This window comes from Heterocephalus glaber, unplaced genomic scaffold, assembly GCF_053883595.1.
Source record: "Heterocephalus glaber isolate CG9 unplaced genomic scaffold, H.glaber_assembly_v1.0 deba00001503, whole genome shotgun sequence".
Classification (NCBI taxonomy): Eukaryota; Metazoa; Chordata; class Mammalia; order Rodentia; family Bathyergidae; genus Heterocephalus; species Heterocephalus glaber.
The window spans coordinates 2,331,823-2,355,492 of NW_028258323.1; the positions used below are offsets into that span (position 1 = coordinate 2,331,823).

Sequence of the window (23,670 nt, forward strand, 5' to 3'; positions counted from 1 at the left end):
TGCTTGCGCAGCAGGCGGCGAAACCACTGAGCTAAATCTCCAGCCTAACTGTTTTAGTATTGAATCATTATTTCTTATTTTGTGTTGATATTTTTGTTATAGTGAAAGTACCTTTTCTCCGAAGTTTAATGAAAAGGATGGGCATGTAGAGAGAAAGAGCCAGAATGGCCTATATGAAATTGAAAATGGAAGACCCAGGTAGGTAATGAAAGAGAAGTATCTTACAATAATTGGTCTTCAACAAGTAGAGAAGATAGTTGACACTTACTATATTATTGTATATGCAAGACACTGTACAAGAATTTTGTGTATGTAATCCAATTAAATCTTCACAAAGCTGTGGGTGGATAGTTTTAATTTCATTTTACAGATAAGGAAAGTGCACGCAGTTTGTGTGCAGGTAGTAAGTAGAAGAGGCAGGATTTGAATGCATCTTTTTGTAATTTCATCTTGAAGGTAGAAATAATTATGAGTAAATTAACAGAGAAAAGATTGTAAATTATGATTTCCAGTAGTTGTTTATTAAATGGGAGATGCCTTAATGTAAGAATTTATCCAAACATCTAAGACTAAAAATAAAACTAAGGCATTAATTTTAACATCAAGGTTGTTTTTGTACTTTTAAAATGATTTTCTACACAACTCAAAGATCATCCATTTTTAAGAAGACATTGTAAAAGTGAAGGAGAAGTGTAAAAATTAGCTTGCCCCAAATAAAATGTGGATCACAGTCATGATTATCACCATATAAAAATATCGCATTTTGTATTCTTAGTTTAGGGCAAGGAAATGGTAGTGCTCCTCTTACTCTAACCTGAGCCTTCAGTTTTGCTAAATTCTTTCTTTGGTCATAAGGTACTGAGTCTTTTTAAGTTATACTCATTTATTTTTTATTAGTGCATATTAGTTATACAGAATAGGTTTTATTTTGGCCTATGAAGTCAAACTTGAATTTGACTTACTTCATAGGTTCTTTTCTAGGTAAATGTATGAAAAGATTTGTATTTCTGTGAAATGATAGGTAGCAAAGCCAAGACACATTGTTATAGTTAAGAGTATAAGAAACACCAGCTGTGTAACTTGCCTGAGCAAAAAGTCAAATTTATTTTAAGGCTATAGGCTTGTGTCAGGAGCCCAAAGCAGAAATACATCTAACTTTAGGAAAGGGGAGAATTGGAGATCCAGCAGGACCCTTTCTCTGCCTTATCTTTTTTTTCTTCTATGTGTTGGCTTAATTTCTCTCTGAAAACAATTTTCTCCACTCTCAAGCTCTAGGATAATCTATATGTCTATTCCTCGGTTTCTAGTTTGCAAGTTATAGGGTTGGCCATTGTATCAGTTAGAGTTTATTAGAGAAACAGATATAAGATATACAAATATATAAGAATTTATAGATTGGTTTACAATGGCGACCCACAGAGTTGGATGTGGAAGAGTGCAAAAAGGTCTGTCTTTGCACTGGGATGCACAGGATCCAATCAAAGGCCTGGAGCTCCTTGTAGTGTCCTTAGCAAGTCTGTATCAGGAGGCCGAAGGGTCTGCAAAGGAAGACAGAGGGGTCTCCACCAGAAGGCTGAAGGATTGATACTGGAAGCTGAAGAGCCTGGGCTGGAAGCCAGGAGATGACATCCCAGGTGAAGGCGAAGACTGGAGCTCCTCCAAAGAAGATGGAAGCACTCTTTCCTTCTTTATTTCCTTTTTATAGTGTTCTGGCGACACTCCTCCCTCGGATGGCTCTTCCAATTACCCAGAACTATGCTGAACCAATTCAGTTGGGCATTTCATAGTCAAATTGACACAATAAAGTATCATAACCATTTACAAAAACTGACATTCTCTCTCTTAATACTTGGTTTTGATTGTGTTCAGGGTGTGTATTTACATGGAAAAAACTATGCTTGTTAGCCACCTTGCTCCTCCTCATATGAGTTTGAAAAGAATTATTATTATTATTATTATTATTATTTTTTTTTTTGGTACCGGGGATCGAACTTGGGTCCTTGCGCTTGTGCAGCAGGCGGCGAAACCGCTAAGGTAAATCCCCGGCCCTGAAAAGAATTATTATTAGCTGGCCAGTTGTCTTTCTGTGTATTTGCAAGTCTTGCTGAATATTTCTGAGTCTAGTGTAAAACAATATAAAATTCATTCAGTTTTTAAAGATTGAAGTTCTCTACAAGATATCATAGTCACTCAATAGTCCCATGTTTTCCCAAGGATTTATAAAATGTAGCAACTTAATAGTTATAACATAATCTGTGGTTGGTGATGTGAGAAAGTAAATAAATGTTTCAAAATTAAAATAAAATTTAGTTTTAATATAGTCACAGGGAAAAATAAAAGAAATGGCTAATAGGGAATTTTGGCAATTTGTTTATTCACTCTCACATAGTCAGAAGACAGAGAAAGATAGTTTTAAACAGGTAAGATTACAGATAAGGACATTTTATTGGTACCTAATGATAGTTGAACATTTGAAAAGCGTTGACTGGAATAATATTACACAAGTGTGAGTGTGATGTGTTTACCTGACACACTTTAGCACTGAGTTATGGCATTAGTTTGAAAAGTAGATTGCTCAGGGTACAGCTCAATGTAGAGTGGGAGCATGCACCAGGTCCTGGATTCAGTCCCCAGTACTGAAAAAAAGTAAGTTGGCATTTTTATAAAATTGGATTTTGGTATACTCAAAATCTATGAAATACTAAGTAATACTATCTCATTATGTGCTTCAAAACATATATTGCTGGAAATAAAAATGCAGAACCCACCTAGGAAAAATGGACTTTGAATGTGACATAAGCTACTTCAGTGGGGTCGGTTTTTGGAGAGTGGAGGAGAAAGGATGATGAGAAAGTGAAGGGAAGTGTGAGTATCCTGAAAAACAAACTTTTGTAGAGATAGAGGCTTAAGTACACAGCATTGTAAGAATCCATTAGGGCTCTAGTTTGAACTTAGGAGGATAGGTGAAACTGGAAACAAATTTCTATATTGTAGAACCACTTTGGAAATGATCTCCTCCTTGGAAGTCAAACTTGAGACATGTGCAAAAGAAGACGCGCAATTAAGTAACAGTATAATGAGATGTGTGATTTCAGTGCCAGATAAGTAGTTATATGATAGTGCTGGTGGACTTGTGGGAATATATTACTTTCCTCTCACTGCTTCTAGTACCTGTTTTTGGGTTTAAAAAGATAAACACATTAATTTTATATATGTATGTGAAAGTATGTATGTGTGTGTGTGTGTGTATATATATGTGTGTGTGTGTGTGTATATATGTGTATATATATACATATATATATATATATATATATATATATATATATATATATAAATAAATAATTTTTTTCCCCTCTCCCAGAAATCCTGCAGGACGGACAGGACTGGTTGGCCGGGGGCTTTTGGGGAGATGGGGCCCAAATCATGCTGCAGATCCCATTATAACTAGGTAAGAACCAAGTAAAATATTTCAGTAGTAAAGACCTAAGTGATCAGAAAAATACAGACTCTGGTTACGTGTGTACATATGTTTGTACATACACATGGATTTTGCATGTTTGTGTACATTTGTGTGTATATACACGTATAGATACATACATATGCACACAAATCTGTTTTAAAGACTTTATGTAAAATTATAACGATATATGATATAAGCATACACCTGTAGTTTTGTGTGGTGAATTAAGCATTAATGTAAACAAAATTAATATACCACATTCTTTTGAGGATCTGTTTGGTTTTACCATCAAGTAGATACTTTAGAGGATTTAAAAACATCTTAAAAAGCCAACGTTTTGGTTCCCTGTCATTAAAGAGCTTCATTTGTATGATGGAAAATTTGAAATAAGAAAACTTGTCACATATGACTAAGTCCAGTCCTGTGTTACTGACAAGGGAGACATGTCTGAGCAGAGTATCGTAAGGCAGTTCTATCCTTGTGCAGCTATCATAGAATGTATTTACACAGACAGAGGTAGGGTAGGTCAGTCATGTGATGTGGCCTCTTGATGCAGTCTGGTGTAACATGGCAGAGTAAATTTATTTTTAAATAAGTAGAGGGAGTACATGCTAACATAACACAAAGTACAGTAAATTTCTAAACCTGTCACGTAGTCCTTTGTTATGAAGTGTTAGGTATTATACATAAGTGTACATGGTATGCTTTTATACACCTGGCAGCATGTTAGGTTTGTTTATACCAGCATCACCACAAGCATGTGAGAAATGCGTGGCACTATAATGTGTCACTAGGTGATAGCAATTTTTCAGTTCCTTCATAATCTTATGGAAGTTGTATGTTGTCATTATGACTGAAATGTCATTATGAGGTGCATAAGTGTAATCTAGGTGATACAGAATGCTTAGAAGATTAGAAAACTGGATGTGGACTTAACCATGGTTAAATGGAGCCCCCAAGAAAGGCTTAATAAAAGAGGTAGATTTTTTTTTTGAGACAAGTTCTCTATCGAGGCCCTGGCCAAGAGTCTCAAATCTCCTGCATGTCAATATGACACAAGGGGAAAGGAAAGACACAGAAACAAGACTTACACAGAAGCAGGGAACTGGGATGGGCCACACCAAACATGTGGCGAGGATGCCGAGCATGTGGCCGAGCATGTGGGGAGGACCCCAAGCAACCAGGACCTCTGGTTGATTATACAAACATAAGTAAAACAGGGTAGGGGGATACAGAGGCATCCGGTGATATCAGCTGACACAGGCAGGACTTTTTGACACAGGTAAGGTATTGTGAAAAAAGCCAGACAGACCAAAGGTCAGTCATGGTTAACTAGTAAATTACTGAAACAACTAGGGGAGGCGTAGCTGTATGAATGGAACTTGGTCTGGTAAGGTAGTTAGTTACTCACTTATCTCGCTTAGGAGCCCTGCAGCTTCACAGATCAGGACTTAGATCTCTGAGGCAGCCTTGTGGAAGCTATAGCCTGCAGTGCCATCTGACATGCTCTGAGTCATGTAGGCTTTGGTCCTGTTCCATGTACATTGTAGCCAATTATGGGGTGGAAAATTCCTGCTTTGCTTCATGTTATTGCCTGCTCTGACTTTGGTCATGGGGTCTGCCACAGGTTTCACTATGTAGTCCAGGCTAGACTTTAACTCACTATGTAGCCCAGGTTGGTCTCAAACTTACAGCGGTCCTCCTGCCTCAGTCTCAAGTTCCTGGGTTACAGCGAACACAACCGTGCTTGGCAAAAGAAGTAGTTTTGAGCTGCACTAAAATCTTAGGTAGGGAGTAGGAGATCTAAGAAAAAGGTTTGCAGAAATATCTATACAGTAATACCTCAGTTCACACTTTTGTTTGTGAATAATTCAGTTTGTGAACAGAAGCATTCAGGAAAATTTTGATTCTGTTTGTGAACTCTGCATTGGATGACGAACACAACTGGACCATCTTTCCCACATGAATATGAACTCAGCCATCTTCCCCAGAAAAAAATTAAGTTTGTGAAATGAGGCACCACTGTATTTAGTTCTCCATATTCTCAGGCTACTCATCCACGGATTCAACTAACTTTGAATAAAAATACTAGCAAAAATAATTGCATCTGAACTGAATATGTACAGACTTTTTTCTTGTCATTGTCCCCTAAACAACAAAGTATTAACAGCTATTTACATAGCTCTTATATAGGATTAGGCATTATAGCTATTTACATAGCACTTATATAGGATTAGGCATTATAACTATTCTAGAGATGATGTAAAGTACATAGGAGGGTGTGTGTAGGGAATATGTAAATACTGTGCCATTTTAAGTAAGCCTGGGCATCCAAAGGTTTTGGGATGCGGGGGGGGGGGCGGCGGTGGGGGTGGTCCTGGTCCCCTGTAGGCATGAAGGGACAAGTGTATTTCAGTATTGAGCAGCAATAAAAAAACTGGCTGGGTTGAAACAAAAGATTATTTTAGAAGAATGGTGGGTGGTAAACGAAACTTCAAATTGATTTTTGTACATTTCTGTTGTGGAAAATGCCAAAGTTAGAAAGTAGGAAGTGGAGTCATTGACAGTTTCAGAGTTAGGGGAAAGGCGGTCTCTTCCTGAGCCTAGCTGTCTGTAAGCCAGCTCATATTCAGGGCCCCCTTTGGTAATCATTAGTCAGAATACAGCCATGAGGTGAATAGCTATCCCTGCCACAAGGTCTCCCTAGAAGACACTGCCTTGCCATGGCCCAAAGTGATGGGCCCAAGTGACTGTTGACTGAAGCCTCTGAAACCATGAGCCAAAGTAAGCCTTTCCTGCTGAAAGTTGGGTTCTCTCAGGTCTTTTGTCACAGTTACAGGAAGCTAATGCAGAATCCAATGAGCTCATCTTTTATCTTCAGTGGACCACACAGTGTCTGAGTATATGTGATGATTGTTTGTCAAGTTGTTTTGAAATAGTAGACCTCTTTAGCTCAACTCATAGTCTTGCAGGTAGGGGACTGAAGGCTTAGAGATAGTACAAGGATGCAAAAGAACCCGTGAGTGACAGAGTCTAACTGTACTTGTAGGTTGATGTTCTTTGTTATCTCAGTGATGCATATAAAAAATGCTAAGTTGCTCTGATAGACCAGTATTTCACTAAGGAATATTCCTAATAATCACCTAGGCAGTGTTTTTTTGGGATACTGGGGCTCGAACTTAGGACCTCGCATTTGGCAGGCAGGCATGGCACCACTGAGCCACAACCCTGGGCCTCACCTAGATACTTTTGAAGCAAAGATTCCACCCCCCCCCCTTTTAAAAAAGTATTTCATGATTCAAAACAACATTGTCTAGTGCAGAGTTTTATAAACTTTCTTGTTGAGAATCTTTTTTTTTTTTTTTGGTATTGGGGATCGAACTCGGGTCCTTCTGCTTTCGAGGCAGTTGGCGGAACCACTGAGCTAAATCCCTGGTCCTCTTGTTCAGAATCTTCAGTGTTAAGTGTTCAGATTCCCAGGAAGTTCCTTGAGATTTTAATTTTAATTTAATTTAATTTTATTTTATTTTTTGAGACAAGGTCTGGCTTTGTAGCCCAGGCTGGCCTCCAACTCATAGTGATCCTCCTGCCTCTGCCTCCCGAGTGCTGGGACTACAGGAATGGGCCACCACGCCCAGCTTAGATTCTTTAAAAGTAAAATGAGATGGGAAATGTTAATTTAGTAGTAAACCCAGCTCAAATAATGGACTATTCTTTTCTTTTCTTTTTGGTTAAAGACAGGAAGATGTGTGCCATCAGAAGTGGGGAGGGAATATCAGTAAGAAGTAACATAGTTGTTACATAAGTTAATGTAAGTAAATATTAATGAGGCTTGTTAATTAAAATGATACTTAGTTTCTGTTGTATCAAATTTTATTTTAACTTTGATGGTCATGTATCTAGTACTGATAAAGAACAGAGCAAGAAATTTCTCTGCCTAAAATCCTTAAATCCCTTCAAAATGCAACCTGAGAAGGTGGACATGGTACTTGGGCTGCTCCTCCCTCTCTGGTACTTTCTCTCTCCATTGCTCTGCATCTCTGCACCCTGGCTGTGACTGCCTGGATGGGGAGCAGGGGCTCCACACTGAGTCTTTGTTTTCCTTAGTCCTTGTGCGTGATGTGTAGTAGGTGCCAATAAATGTCTGTGTGTAAACAAGGCCATCACTTGCCTTTTTCCCTCTCTTCTTATCACTACTTTTTGATTTGGGTGGATAGTGATTAATAGCAGATATTGGTCCCCAGTGCCTTGGTTCAGGTTTAGGTTTACACCCTCATAAACACTGTACTCTGGGCAAGTTATTTGCCTGCTCTATAAGGAAGGATAATTCAACCACTTCATGGTGCTGTTTGAGACTTGAATAGATAAATACATTAAAGAACTTAGAACAGCATTAGATGTGTAGTAAGTGCTATAGAAATGGCTTTGTAGAGAATAAAAATAAAGCAGCTTTTCCTCTCATTATCACCTTCTCTGCCTTTCATCCTAACCTCCATCTTTTCCTTGGATCATGGTAACAGTCTTGTGGCTGATCTTGCCTCTGATCTTTCTTTCCTATGGATCAGTCTCCATGCTTTTGTTAACATGAATGGTGGTCCTGGTGGCCTATAGTCCCAGCACTTGGGAGGCTGAGGCAGGAGGATCATCATGAGTTCAAGGCCAGCCTAGACTGCATAGTGAGTTCAAGGCCAGCCTGAACTACATAGCAAGACCCTGTCTCAAAAGCAAAACAAAACAAAAAACAAAAAAAAGAAAAAAAAGATAGAAATACAAATTGGTTATGGCTGCATCCTGCTTGAAAATATTTTCCATCCCTCCAAGTAGATGACTTGGATGAATCTTGTCATAAAAATACTTTGCCTACTTCCTTAGCCTCAGCCTTTTTCTTTTTCTTTGCTGATACCCATGGTACCAGACCCCACATAGATGTTTGTTCAGTTTCTTAAACACATTATTTTATTGCATACTTTATTTCTTATGTTATTCATCTGTCTGGCATCTTAAAAACAGATACTGATTATTCTTTGATTTCTGTTTACTATCTTGATCAAGTTGCCACCCTGTCTTATAGGTTATTCCTTTACTGCTAGACTGTGAGCTCTTTCAGGGGAAGAACTGTAGGTTAGATATGATAGTCAGCTTACCATATAAAGAAGTGTGGTGACGTACCCAAATTAGCATATTTTTTGGAATTCATCCACAGTGATGATTAGAGACATTTTTTTGGATTTAGTATTAGAAATTGTAAATTTTTATCTTTGTCTAAGAGACCATTAGAAAATTTTTAAAATTGAGGGTGGAGGCTGATGTGGTAGAGATTGGAAAAGAGAAGAGATTTATTAACATCTTTGGAGAAGAGGATGTGGTTAGAGAAAGTGTGTTCTGAAATTAACGTACATTTTACAAAATCATATAATTTGATTCAGAATATAAAATTAAAGGGTGGAATGTGAGGGGTTCTTTGTTGCTTATGAAAAAGTCATGAAGATTGGAAAGCACTGCTTATGCGTGTAATATGTTCTTACCATGTAATATGTTCTTTCTGAGAACACAGGATGGACCTTTAAATGCAGTTATCACCAGGTCTTTTTCACTACCTGTAATTTTTTAAAAGGATCCTTGCATTTTTCCTCCCTTTTTTTTTTAACAACCATTCTTTAAATTCTGTTCTTCTTTTAAACTTTTTTTGATAGCACTTTAGTAAAAGCTATTTGTATCTTGACTTTCAATTACCAAAAATATGGTGTTCTTCAAATAAAGTAGGCTATGGTCGTGGTTCATAACATACTAAATACAGAGTATTTCTAATTAAAAAAAGAGGTCTTTTGGGGTGAGACTTGCTGATTTGAGGTAAATTTATATATACTCTGTTATGAAGAACAATGCATCTTTATAATTTTGTTTCAGGCTTGAGATAGAACCTTGGCCTTTGCCCTAGATCAGTTATGATATTACATTACTCTTCACAGGTGGAAAAGGGACAGCAGTGGAAATAAAATCACCCACCCTGTTTCTGGGAAACACATCTTACAGTTTGTTGCAATAAAAAGGAAAGACTGTGGAGAGTGGGCGATCCCAGGGGTGAGCATTACAATGAATGTTTAAGATTGTTTTAGTGGGTTTGCTTATTACAAGGTTACTGTGTGTGGATCGGTCCATTTCTCCCCAATCTCTTCAGTTATCTTGCATCATTGCGTTGAAGTGTCATTCTTGGTAACAAGTTTAGCATAACATAAAGCTGTTAGAATCTGACTGTAATTCTGACTCTCAGGAAAAGAACATGGGCTTTGGAGTTAGTGTTTTTGTGTTCTGGTCTTTCCACTTACAGCTGGATGATGGGGAGTTCAGGTCCTCATATGTAAAATACAGATCATCATATCTACAACACAGGATTGCTAGAGATAGCATAGAAACAGTAGATATGCGGTAGGCAGTTATTAATTCTGGCTAACTCCCCCTCCAAGCTCAAGGTAATGATTTTAGTATTATGTTTGAATTTGGACAACTTTAAACATAATAAAAAAGCTTTTGTCACTTACTGATTCTTGTAGTTTAAAAAATTTCCAAAATATCATCAGAAGAGTTTACTTTTGTTGGCTTGTAGTTTTAATTTATCCCAGTGAGACAGTGACCTTTTAAAATATGTATACGTATGGTAAAAGGTTTTATATTTTATGCCTTATTGTGAAATGGAGATAGTTTGTGTGGGGATGATTCTATAAATACACCATCTGCAAGAATAACTTTTTCTTTGTAGGATAAAAATGGAATGAAATTAAAGATCTCCGATAAAAGCCTAGGCTAAATTCTGTATGCCAAATCATCAAACTTCACTCATGCTGAATACAGTGACATAATAATGATTCCACCATAGGATTTTATCTCTTCATTGTCGTTTGAAATTCTGATCACCAAGGCAACTCTTGTCATTGACACAATTTTGAGAGTTATTTACTCAGTGTGATTTGAGTATCTTCCTTTTTTTAGACAGTAAGGATGTAACTGAGCAACATAAACATTCCTGTCTTCTGGTACTCACATTCCAGTGGGACAGATAGATAATATAAGATAAATACATTAAGTATGTTAAAAGGAGATAAGTATTAAGAAAGAAAGTGCCTAGGAGAGGTTTGAGAGTTTGCAGTTTTAGGCAGTCACTGTCTGTTTAGAGAATTCCTCCTACCAAGGTGACATCAGGGTGAGTCTGAAGTGGGGGAATGGACAGTTACGAGCAAGTGTGAAGGTCTCAGGTGGGGTATGAGTGAGGGGTCTTGGAAATACTGGAGTGGACCAAGCAGTGGAGAAGAAGCGACTTCCTGTGTTCTTCTTTGCTTCCAGGCCTTCTCTCTTTGCAAAGTGTTAGGAAATGAATTAGATTAGTGTAGTTTGCCAGAGGCTAACTTTGGCCTGTCACTGTGGCCTAATACACAGCTTCTTTCATGGGCTGTTTCTACTAGAAACAGATGGTTTAGAGCAGAGCATACAATAGGGAAATGAGAGCTGGTGTACTGACGGATGATGTCTTAGTTACTTACTCAGTTCTGGGACAAGATACCCAGCACCCACAACTTAAAGGAGGAGAGGTTTATTTTGGCTCACAGTTTGTAGAGGTTTCAGTCTATAGTCAACTTGCTCTAAGGCAGAGCAACATGGCAGCAGGGCATTACAGAAAAGAAATAGTCTAGGCAGAAAGTAGTGAAGGAGCAGAAACAGCAGCAGCAACAGCAACAGCAGCAGCAGCAGCAGTGAGCCTCCCTTTCTTTTTTATCCCATCCAGGCTCCAAGCCTCTTGGGTGGTGCCACCTACACCCAGGGTGGGGCTTCTAACTATGCACGCCCAGAACTGGGCTAAACCAGTTATTGGATTGATCCATTACCACACATCCTTAATCCTAGTATCACAAACCCATGATCCAGCCACCTCTGAAAAGCCCCACCTATGAGTGCATTAGGCTGCGGGGAGATGTCTAGATAGGAGCCCTAGCGGGTGAATACCTTCCAGACCACTCAGTAAATAGTCGTTGAATGAATGAAGGCTCATTGCTCTTCTTTTTTCTTTTAAATGTGATTTTTAGGGGATGGTGGATCCAGGAGAGAAGATTAGTGCCACACTGAAAAGAGAATTTGGTGAGGAAGCTCTCAACTCCTTACAGAAATCCAGTGCCGAAAAGAGAGAATTGGAGGAGCAGTTACACAAACTGTTTAGCCAAGAGCACCTAGTGGTAAGATGGTGCTTCTTGGGAGAGACTTGGTCCTAAAAATTAACGAAAAGACTGCCTGGATGTGTGAAATACAGGTTCATAAAAGAACTTTAGGTTAATTTTGTTATTTATTCTTTTTTCCTCTTAGTTATTCTTTAGGCACCAGCTAACAGACCATTTCCTTATATGTTGTGTGTCCATCCATAAGAAAACATTTTAAAAAGAAATTATTAATCCACCTTTCTCTGAGGGAACATTTAGATTTTTAATTATGTGATATAGAATTTTCCTGGTTGATAACCATTTAAATATCATGTCTATTTTGTCTATATATGCTCTATAATTAAAAAAGTACCTTATAAACTATATGTGCACTAATAAGGGAAAGAATAGATTTTTCTTTTTGTTGACTTTGATTAGAATGCTTTATTTTCTTTGCAGAATTGGGATTTCTTAATTTTTTATTGATGTTGTCCACATATTTTGGATCATATTTGTGTCAGATGATTAGATCCAGATCTTTTTTTTTTTTAAATTAAATTCTTTTATTGGTACATTTTAGGTATACAGCACAATTACATTTCTCATTGGGAATTGTACCTTTACATAATGCATCTTGATTCTTATTTTGTCCCCATTCCTAGCCCTCCCTTCACCCCCTCCACCCTTCCCTATTTACAAAGACTTTATTTCCATTTTTTCCATTTCTCAGCATTTTTCCTTTCCCTTCTTTCCTTTCCCCTGCCCCTCCCACTACCCCTACCCCTTTGGACCTTTTCTTCCTATTTTGCATTATCAATTATTCATTCTAATCATTGGTACATTTTAGGTATACAGTATAATGACATTCATCATTGGAAATTTGCACCTTTACATAGCCTCTCTCGGTTCTTATTTTTCACCCTTGCCCAGCCGTCCCTTCAACCCCTCCATTCCTATTTACAAAGATTTTGTTCCTATTTTTCCATTTTCTCATATTAATCCCATTCCCTTCTATCCTTTCCCCTAACCCTCCCACTTCCTTCCCCTTTGCCCCTTTTTTTCCTATTTCACATTACCTATTATACATTTAGTCCTCATTTACACTTTCAGTTTCTCACACCAGAGAAACTATTCGGTATTTATACATGTGTGTCCTGTTTATTTCACTTAAGAGCATCACCTCAATGTGCATCCACTTAGTTATAAATGTCTCTAATTTCTCATTTTTTATGGCTGAGTAGTACTCCATTTTATAAAAAACCCCACATTTTCTTTATCCAGTCTCCAGTTGATGGGCATTTGCGCTGTTTCCAAGTTTTAGCTATCACAAACTATGCTGCTATGAACATGGGCGCACATGTATCACTCTGGTATGATTCTTTTAATTCTTTGGGGAAGATCCCCAGCAGTGGAATAGCAGGGTCAAATGGGACTTCCAGTCCTAGTTCTTTGAGGCATCTCCATACTGATTTCCACAGTGGTTGCACCAGTCTACACTCCCACCAGCAGTGGAGCAGGGTTCCTCTTTCCCCACAGCCCCGCCAGCATTTGTTATTGGTTGATTTCATGATAGCAGCCATTCTTTCTAGAGTGAAGTGGAATCTCAGCGTTGTTTTCATTTGCATCTCTCGAATGACCAGTGATGTTGAACATTTTTTCATGTATTTATTTGCTATTTTTACTTCTTTGTCTGAGAAATGTCTGTTCATTTCAGATGCCCATTTTTGGATTGGGTTTTTAAATTTGGGAGGTCTGATCTTTTTAAGTTCTTTACAGATTCGAGATAGTAGACCTTTGTCTGAGGAAGAGCAGGGGAAGATTTTTTCCCACATTGTGGGTTGTCTCTTCACACTGCTGGTGGTTTCTCTTGCTGTGCAGAAGCTTTTTAATAAGGAGAGATCCCATTTGTTGATTGTTTGTGCTAGTTCACGGGCAACTGAGGTTTTGTTCATAAAATCTTTTCCTACACCGATGTCTTCAAGGGTTCTGCCTAACCTCTGTTCCAACTGGTTCAGAAATTCTATTTTAATATTTAGATCTTTAATCCATTTTGATTTTAGTTTAGTGCATGGTGACAGATATAGGTCTAGTTTTAATCTTTGTCAAGTTGAAGCCCAATTTTTCCAGCACCATTTATTAAAGAGGCTATCTTTCCTCCAGTGAGGGTGTTTGGCTCCTTTATCGAAGATGAGATGACTGAGTGTGTCTGGTGTTGTTTCTGCATCTTCTAATCTGTTCTACTGGTCCTCAAGTCTATTTCTTTGCCAGTACCATGCTGTTTTTATCACAGTAGCTTTGTAGTAGAGTTGCAGGTTGGGGATTGTGATACCCCCTGCCATGTCTCTGTTACCTAGAATTGCTTTTGCTATTCTGGGTCTCTTCTTGTTTCAAATGAATTTTTGGATTGTTTTCTCAAGGTCCATGAAGTATGCTGCTGGGCTCTCAATTGGAATTGCATTAAATCTATATAGCAGTTTTGGAAGTATGGCCATTTTCACTATATTAATCCTTCCTACCCAGGAGCAGGGGATGTCTGTCCATTTTCTGATATCATCTTCAATCTCTCTTTTCAGAGTGCCATAGTTTTCAGAGAAGAGGACTTTGATTTCTTTTGTTAGGTTGATTCCTAGGTATTTCAGTTTTTTGGATGCTATTGTGAAAGGAATTATTTGCCCTATTTCTCTCTCAGTGAGTCTATCATTGGTGTAGAGGAAAGCTATTGATTTTTGTGTGTTGATCTTGTAACCAGCTACTTGACTGAATTTGGTTATTAAGTCTAGAAGACTTTTGGTGGAGTTCTGGGGTCTTCTATATAGAGTATCATGTCATCTGCAAATAATGACAATTTGACTTCTTCATTTCCTATCTTTATTCCTTTTATTTCTTTCTTTTGTCTAATTGCCGTGGCTAATGTTTCCAGAACTATATTGAACAAGAGTGGTGATAGTGGACATCCTTGTCTTGTTCCTGATTTTAGTGTGAAGGATTTCAGTTTTTGACCATTTAGTATGATATTGGCTGTTGGTTTTTCATAGATGGCTTCTATCAGTTTGAGGTAGAGACCATCTATTCCAATTTTTTGTAGGATTTTTATCATCAATGCATGTTGGATTTTGTCAAATGCTTTTTCTGCATCTATGGAGATAATCATATGGTTTTTGTCCTTGGCTCTATTGATATAGTGTATTCCATTGATTGATTTGCGTATATTGAACCATCCCTGCATCCCTGGGATGAATCCCACTTGATCAGGGTGTATGATCTTCTTGATGATCTTCTGCATTCTGTTTGCCATTATCTTATTAAGGATTTTTGCATCTGTGTTCATTAGTGAGATTGGCCTATAGTTCTCCTTTTCGGTTGGGTCTTTCTCTGCTTTGGGGATCAAGGTGATGCTTGCTTCCAGGAATGAATTTGGGAGTATTGCTTCCCTTTCAATTTCATTGAAGAGTTTAAACAGTAGTGGCAGCAGTTCCTCTCTAAATGTCTTGTAGAATTCAGCAGTGAAGCCATCAGGGCCTGGGCTTTTCTTAGTTGATAAGTTTTTAATTACATTTTCAATTTCATTGGTTGATACTAGGTTGTTCAGAATTTTTAGGTCTTCTTCATTCAACTTTGGTTATTCATATGTATCTAAGAATCTCCATTTCTTCCATGTTGTCCATCTTATTGGCATATAGGTTCTGGAAGTAGGTATTGATGATCCTCTGGATTTCTGCTGGGTCTGTTGTAGTTTCACCCTTTTCATTCCTAATTGCAAGGATTTGGGCCTTTTCTTTCCTTTTTCTGATAGGGTTGGCTAAGGGTTTGTCAATTTTGTTGATTCTTTAGAAGAACCAACTCTTGGGTTCATTGATTTTTTTGTATTGTTCTCTTAGTCTCCATTGCATTGATTTCTCCTCTGCTCTTTATAATTTCCTCCCTTGTATGAGCTCTGGGGTTGTCCTGTTCTTCTTTTTCTAGAAGCTTGAGGTGCAGCATCAAGTTGTTTAATTGGGCTCGTTCTGTTTTCCTAATATGCATATTCACTGCTATGAATTTCCCTCGTAAGATTGTTTTCATTGTGTCCCATAGATTCCAATATGTTGTATTGTCATTGTCATTTAATTGTCAGAACTGTCTGATTTCTTCTTTAATTTCCTCTGTGACCCATTGGTTATTCAGAAGTGTGTTGTTCAATTTCCACGTGTTTATGAAATTTTTTGAGTTTCTTTTGCTATGGATCTCCAATTTCATCGCACTATGGTCTGATAATATACAGGGGATAACTTCAATTCCTTTGCACTTTCTTAAACATGTTCTGTGTGTGAGTATGTGGTCTATTTTTGAGAATGACCCACGTGCAGCTGAGAAGAATGTGTATTCTGATTTTGTGGGGTGGAAGACTCTGTAAACATCTGTTAAGTTCATTTGTTCAAGAGTTCAATTGAGTTCTAGTATTTCATTACTTATTTTTAGTCTAGTTGATCTATTTGTGACAGTGGGGTGTTGAGGTCCCCCACTACAATTGTATTAGTGCATATATGACTTTTCATGTCCATTAGTATTTGTTTTGTATAGTTGGGTGCACTAGTGTTTGGTGCATAGATATTTATGATTGTCATCTCTTCCTCTTGGATTGTTCCCTTTTCAAGGATGTAGTGTCCTTCTTCGTCTCTCTTCATCAGTGTTGGTTTGAAATCTACTTGATCTGCCAAGAGGATAGCTACTCCTGCTTTTTTTCGGGTTCCTGTCTCATGCAGTATTGTTTTCCACTCTTTAACTTTCAGTCTATGAGTTTCCTTTTGAATTAAGTGTGTTTCTTGTATGCAGCATATTGTTGGATTTTGCTTCTTGACCCATTCTGCCAGCCTATTTCTTTTGATTGGTGAATTGAGACCATTAACATTGATGGTTATAACTGAAACGTATTGACTTGTCATTGCCATGACTTTTTCTTTTTGTTGGATTCTCCCCTTTTACCTTTAATTTCTTGTCATGCCAGTTGGGTTCATTCTGCTTTGCTTCCTGGGGTTGTGATCCTCAATGTCTATTCCTAGGATATTGTGTAAAATTCTTTAAAGTGCTGGTTTGGTATTCACGAAGTTCCTAAGGTGCTCTTTGTCATGAAAGTATCTTATTTCTCCATCCATTTTGAAAGATAGTTTTGCAGGGTACATCAATCTGGGTTGGAGGCTGTTTTCTTTTAGGGCTTAGAATATGTCGCTGCAAGCTCTTCTTGCCTTGATGGTTTGTGTTGAGAAGTCTGCTGTGATTCTAATGGGCTTTCCTTTGTATGTGATTTGTTTCTTTTCTCTGACTGCTTGGAGAACTTTGTTCTTCTGTTGTGTTTCTGGAATCTTAACAATTATATGCTTATGTGTAGATTTTTTTTTGATCAAGGCTATTTGGAGTCCTATATGCCTCACTTATCTGTATGTCAAGCTCTTTTCCCCTGCTTGGGAAGTTTTCTGCCATTATTTCTGTAAAGAGTTTTTTTTTATGTCATCTGCACTGTCTCCTGTATCTTCATTGACTCCAATCAGTCTTATGTTCTTCTTCTTTGCATCATCTAGCAGCTGCTGGATTGATTTCTCATGTTGCCTTATAATTTTGAAGCCATTTTTCTTTTCCTGGTCACTAATTGCAATCTTATCTTCTATATCTGAAATTCTGTCCTCACATTGGCTCATTCTGCTGTGTAGACTTTCAGTGGAGTTTTTCATGTCCTGGAAATCTATTTGCATCTGTTTTATGGATTCCATTTGTTTCCTATGTTGGGATTCCATCATGTTCCTGAGCTCCTCTCTAGATTTATTAATCATATCTTGCACTAGGGGCACAATTTCTCCTGTTTTCTGAGAAATTATTTCTGATTTCATATTTTCCAGATCCCCTTTTGTTGCCAGTTCAGTGGGTCCAGGTGGTTGAGTATCAGAGTGTTCCATCTCATTTCCCTTTGGGGTTGCTGTAGGTGATCTGGGAGTCTGGTTTTGAGACTTATTTATGTATTTTCTCATTTCGATGCGGGTGGGGGCTGTTGGTGCCTCCCTGGATTACCTCCACTGAGCTGGGAGAGGTGGGACAGGGGCCAGGAGCAGCTGTAGGGATGGTGGCCCAAAAGCCCTTTCCTGTGGGCTGGGAGTAGCGGGAGGGATGGTGACTGGGAAGCCCCTTCCTCTTGTCCAGGAACAGTGGGATGGCAGCTCAGAAGTCCCTCCCTCTGGGCTGGGAGCAGTGAGAGGGATGGTCGCCCAGAAGCCCCTTCCTCTGGGCGAGGAGCTGCGGGACAGAAGGTGGCCCAAAATCCCTTTCCTCCGGGCTGGGTGCAGTGGGAGGGATGGTGGCCCAGAAGCCCCTTTCTCTGGGCCAGGAGTGGCGGGACAGAAGGTGGCCCAAAAGCCCTTTCCTCTGGGCTGGGATCAGCGGGAGGGATGGTGGCCGGGAAGCCCCTTCCTGTGGACCAGGAGCCAGTGGGCAGTGGCTCAGAAGCCCCTGCCTCTGGGCCTGGAGCAGCGGGACTCAGTACTGTGGTCTGGTGGTCCGGTGTTCTCTGAGTCTTTGTAGTGTGGAACCAGGTGGCTGCACAGAGGAGCTGGGGGTCGGGTGGGGGGGTGGGGGAGTGTCTAGTGGATTGCTGCCGGGGCGTGGGCTGGTTCAGCCTGTTCTTCCCGACTCAGGACCTCGGTAGGGCATGTGCAGACCTGCCTGTCTGCAGCGGGCTGATTCGGCCTGTTCTTAGCGACTCGGGACCTCGGTAGGGCGTGTGCAGACCTGCCTGTCTGAAGCGGGCTGATTCGGCCTGTTCTGCTGGACTCGGGACCTCGGTAGGGCGTGTGCAGACCTGCCTGTCTGCAGCGGGCTGATTCGACCTGTTCTGCGCGACTCGGGACCTCGGTAGGGCGTGTGCAGACCTGCCTGTCTGCAGCCGGCTGTTTCGTCGTGTTCCGTGCGACTCGGGACCTCGGTAGGGTGTGTGCAGACCTGCCTGTGTGCAGCGGGCTGATCTGGCGTGTTCCGCGGGATTCAGGACCTCGGCAGGGCGTGGGCATACCTGCCTATCTGCAGGGCGCTGATTCAGTGTCTTCCGTGGGACTTGGGTCTTCGGTAGGGCATGCGCAGACCTGCCACAGCTGGGCTCCGGCCTCCGAAGATCCGTGCAGCGACTTGGGTAGCGGGGTCTCGGAAGAGACCTGGAGGGGGCCCGGGCTGACTCGCAGTCCTGGCCGAGGGGCCAGAGGGCGAGAAGAACTGCCCGAGGAAGGGTCCCAAACTGGAGCTTGGGTCCTCAGACAGGGCTTCCGGGGTGGGGCTTTTTGCAGGGGCGTGGCCCATGAAGGCTCCGCCCATGCTGGGCTGAGTGACAATCATCATTTTTTTTTTTTACTGTGGCACTGGGCATTGAACCCAGAACCTTTTCAGTGTGTTAAGCCCCAGGCCTTTAATTAATTTATTTATTTTTATCTTGAGACAGAGTCTTGTAAAGTTGGGTCATTCAAGCTGGGCTTGAATTTGTAATCTTGCCTCAGTGTCCCAAGTAGCTAGGATTATAGGATCCAAATCTTTTCATGAATTTTGGCCAAAATATTAATGTTTAGTTTTAATTATAGATCTCACATATTTAATTAGAATAGTCTGCCTTTCTATTTATGAAATTTTAATCACAGGAATCACTATAAGGAGAAGGGCTTAAGTTATGGAACCTTTTAAAAAATGCTATGGCCAAACTCTGACTGTTCTCCCTTCTCTTGCAGTCCTGGGGATGAGTGTAGGGCTACCCCACACTCAGCACTCTAACCCCTGTCACATTTTGAAATTAGAGTCTGAGTTGTTGATGGCTTTATGTATTTTAAAATGCCTCAAAAAAGGATATTATTCCCTGAGAAGTTTAAATCGAGTGAATATCAAAGGTACATTAGCGATTCTGTATTTACATTTCTTTTTTGAAATTTTTGTCCAGGTGTGGCACACACCTGTAATCTTAGCACTCAGGAGGCTGAGGTAGGAGGATTGCCGTGAATTCTAGGCCAGCCTGGACTACATAGTGAGTTCAAGGCCAGCCTGAACTACCTAGTGAGATTCTGTCTCTAAAATAAAATAAAATAAAATTGTTGGTCAAAAAAACAAAATTTACCATTGTAACTAACTTTTATGCATACAGTTCTGTTAAGTACTGTGCAGCAGGATTTCTGAATGTAGTAAAGGTAATGTGTTTCTGTTCTCCCGACTTGTGTTTCATTTCAGCCTAGCTTTTTTTTTTTCCGGTACTGAGGATTGGATCCAGGGCTTTTCCAGTGAGCTATATCCCCAGCACCTTTTGATTTTAAGGCAGGATCTTGCTGAGCTGCTAAATTGCTCAGGCTGGGCTCAAACTTGTGATCCTCCTGCCTCAACATCACAGAATGCTTGGATTACATATGTGCACCACCACATCTGGCTAACCGTCTGCCTTCTTTTAAAAATAGGTATATAAGGGATATGTTGATGATCCTCGAAACACTGACAATGCATGGATGGAGACAGAAGCTGTGAATTACCATGATGAGACAGGTAATTTCTATCAATTACACTGATAGGAATTGGAGGGTCAGTTTAAGCCTAGCAGCCCACTAGGGCATGACTACATCCCCACTGTGTTAGCATTTCAAGCCAGATAACTATTTACTTTAGGATTGCACAGTATTTTTATGAAACCAAAGTTGTTGGTACTAAAGAGATTCATGGAACAAAGCCTTGAAAGTGTTACCACCAGTGACTAAAATTTCTTTAATCTGATATTAGCATATGAAATTAAGCTTGAATATATGGATTTAAATTATGAACCTTAAAGTTCTCGTACTATTTGTATAGCATGATTCTATTTAAAACAAGCAACTGGGCACTTGTGTGGGAAAGAATGGCAATGAGAAAAGAAATGGGATTTATATTTGTCATACTCTGGAATATTTTTGTAATAAGCATGCTTTATTAAAGTTCAGAACAATACCAAAAAGATTGCAAGTTGTAAAAAATTTAAAATGAGTACTTTTTCTGCTCCATGGATTTTAAAATTTATTGAGGGAAGTCAAATCTTACTATGCGAAGGAAATCTGCTATCATAAAAATTAGTTATGGTCTTTACACATTGAGTGCGTTCTCTTGAAGCACATTGTGTTGTTAAGTGGGAAGATGTTTCATTTGGTATTCATCTGTAGTATAATGAATTGGGGCCTTACCAGAGAACTGAATGTTCTTTGCCTGGCTTCTTTAGAAGTGGTGTAACTTTGTGCAGGTCACGTGTCCTTCTGGACTCGGCTAGAACTAGAAGAGCTGTCACTTTTACACTCGAGCTTTTGCTTGTTGGTCTTGGGGGAAACTCCTAGCACCATTTCCATTCTGTTAAAAGTTTATCCTTCTGGTATTGAGAAGTAGGAGAAATAGCAGATGTAACTTAGAATGATGTTTATACAATTTAAAACTGACAGTTTTTTTTATTGTGGGGTTAAAAACAATGACTTCTCCTCTAGATGTTGATTGTATAGTTTATGGGCAGATAACATCAAAGCCTTTGGCTTATCTAAGTTTGGTTGTTAAGCTTGGTTGATCTCTTGAGACTGTTCTTGGCCTTTCAGCATGCCTTGTAGTTTATTTTTTTTAATTTTTTTTTTTTGGTACAGGGGATCGAACTCAGGTCCTTGCACTTACCACGCAAGTGGCGGAACCACTGAGCTAAATCCCCAGCCCCATTGTAGTTTATTTTGAAAGCTGAACATGGTTTATCTGGTAACAGAAATTAAGGCAAATGGGATCATTTTTATGAGGTTTCATGCTTATCTGGCTAAGAGAGGTGTTTATTGTTTGTTATAGCTGTAAGTATCAGAAGTTAAATATCCTCTAGTATCCTTGTTTTTATCTCCCTGTTACATTTGGGTTTCTCTAGAGACTTATTTTCTTAAATTGTTTTATTGGTACATTTTAGGTATATCGTACATTTACATTTATCATTGGGAACTTGTACCTTTACATGATGTGTTTTGGTTCTTCTTTTTTCCCCTTCCCCTGCCCTCCCTTCAACCCCTCCATGAGACTTTTTTTTTTTGAGTGGTTCTGGGGATTGAACCCAAGGCTTTTGCATTGAGCTATGTCCCTAAGCTTTTCTAAATTTTTAAAATTTTGAGGCAGGGGCTCATTAAATTGCCCAGGCTGGGCTTGAACTTGGGATCATCCTATATCAGCCTCCCGAAGAGCTGGGATTACAAGCATGTGCCACCACAGCTGGCTCCAGCAGAGGTTACTTAGTAAGGCTCATAGCATCTGAGCTATGCCTTCTTTCACTTGTATCCCCGTTATGGTAGTAAGTTTGGAGGTAGGGGAATCATAGGAGAATTCTGTGATTGGGTCTCAGTCTTTTAGTGGGCCCATATCTGAGCTGAGACCGTCACACCTGCTTCTCAGCTTCTCTTCCTCCTCTTCCTATTCTTAGGACAGTTAGGAGGTCTAGTGGAGGCTGCAGTTGGGTATTTGCTCTCCCCTAAATTGGTTAGGCTTTGGTAAACTAGTTTTTCATGAAGGCAGTATGGTGTGGGCATATTTCAGAATGGTTGCTTTTCCCATCTCCCTGCTAGAAGTGAGAGAGTGTCTGTGTGCCTGTGCCCTCAGTTCTTTGATGGAGCTATGTAGAATTATTATTATTTCTTTTGGTATTGGGGATCGAACACAAGTCCTTCCGCTTGAGGGGCAGGAGGCAGAACCACTGAGCTAAATCCCCGGCCCCTAAGTAGAATTATTTATTTTCATTTCAACTCTTTTCTTGTGTAGATGAGAGTGGGACTCCTGAACTCTGCCTATCAGACTCTCTTTCATTTTGTATAATTTACTAAGTGACCTGAGGGACAAGTAAAAGAACATTTTAGACATTCATTCTGATAAAAAAAAGTGATGTTACAGGAAGTTGATACTTCTGTTTAACTTTTGGGTTCAGATTTACTTTGTTTTGCAATGCTGGGGATGGAACCCAGGGCTTTGTGCATGCTAGGCGGGCACCCTGTCACTGAGCTATACCTCAGCCTTTCAGGCTTGCTTTGTAATTCTGTTTCTTTATTGATGGTTAAATGTAGGTTCAGGGGGGATATGCATAGAACTGTCATTTAGGCATTGAGATTTGGAAACCTGTTTGCTAAAATATAAATTAGTTCTTTTTATAAAGGTTGTTATTATACAGGTAAAAGTAACTGGAAGTTATTTAGAAAATAGATGAAGTAAAGGGGGAAATATTTTAAAAATTATTATTTCATTACCCAGGAGTATGCATTTCCTTTCTAAAAACAACTGATAAACATTGCCAAACTGTCCTGTAGAAATATACCATTTGCATTCCTGTGAGAACACTTATTTTACTTATTATAACTAGAAATATTTTAAGAAATTATATATGTGTGTGTATGTATGTATATATATATAAAGTAATCATAGATTCTTTCTATTTGGTTTCTGGTTTGGTGTTACTTGAATATATATAGTTTTACTGAAAAAGAAAATTCCTTTTTTTGATGGTGGTTTCCTGGTGACCAGGTGAGATCATGGACAATCTGGCCCTGGAAGCTGGGGATGATGCTGGGAAAGTGAAATGGGTGGACATCAGTGACAAGCTGAAGCTGTATGCCAGCCACTCTCAGTTCATCCGCCTTGTGGCAGAGAAGCGAGATGCGCACTGGAGTGAGGACACAGAAGCTGACTGCCGTGGCTCCTAGCCTGTGTCTCCAGGTCCTCAAAGGCCAGCAAGGAGCATGTCCTGAGGAGAGGGAGAGTCACAGAGCTCGTGCTGGGGCAGGCCAGGTCACCCAGAAATCATTTTATTCATGTTCAGAATGTTTATATTTAGAAGGTTTGGCATCTGAGTAAAATGAGATTTAGTGATAAAATTTTCATCTTTCTGGTCAAAAGGATTTGATACAGTGATATTTTGTATATGTCCTATTTAAGCATGCTGTAAGCTAAATTTAAATAACTGATGCTCTTTGGAGAATTGTTAACTAGCATAAAAATAAATTCTCGATTGGCTGTAACTTC

The 23,670-nt window shown here is 39.5% G+C and overlaps 1 protein-coding gene across 3 annotated transcripts in view; it reads left to right on the forward strand.

The window, feature by feature from the left end:
• Nudt9 (nudix hydrolase 9) overlaps nucleotides 1-23,666 on the forward strand; it is a 39,639-nt gene extending 15,973 nt beyond the window's left edge. For all 3 annotated transcript variants that reach the window (XM_087185935.1, XM_004870550.3, XM_004870548.4), the window contains exons 3-8: nucleotides 103-198; nucleotides 3,362-3,448; nucleotides 9,430-9,541; nucleotides 11,536-11,682; nucleotides 20,088-20,172; nucleotides 23,173-23,666. In XM_087185935.1, the coding sequence (XP_087042061.1) occupies nucleotides 103-198; nucleotides 3,362-3,448; nucleotides 9,430-9,541; nucleotides 11,536-11,682; nucleotides 20,088-20,172; nucleotides 23,173-23,351 (706 nt within the window). In that variant the 3' untranslated portion in view covers nucleotides 23,352-23,666. The remainder of the gene's footprint in view (nucleotides 1-102; nucleotides 199-3,361; nucleotides 3,449-9,429; nucleotides 9,542-11,535; nucleotides 11,683-20,087; nucleotides 20,173-23,172) is intronic.
• Nucleotides 23,667-23,670: the final 4 nt, after the last annotated feature.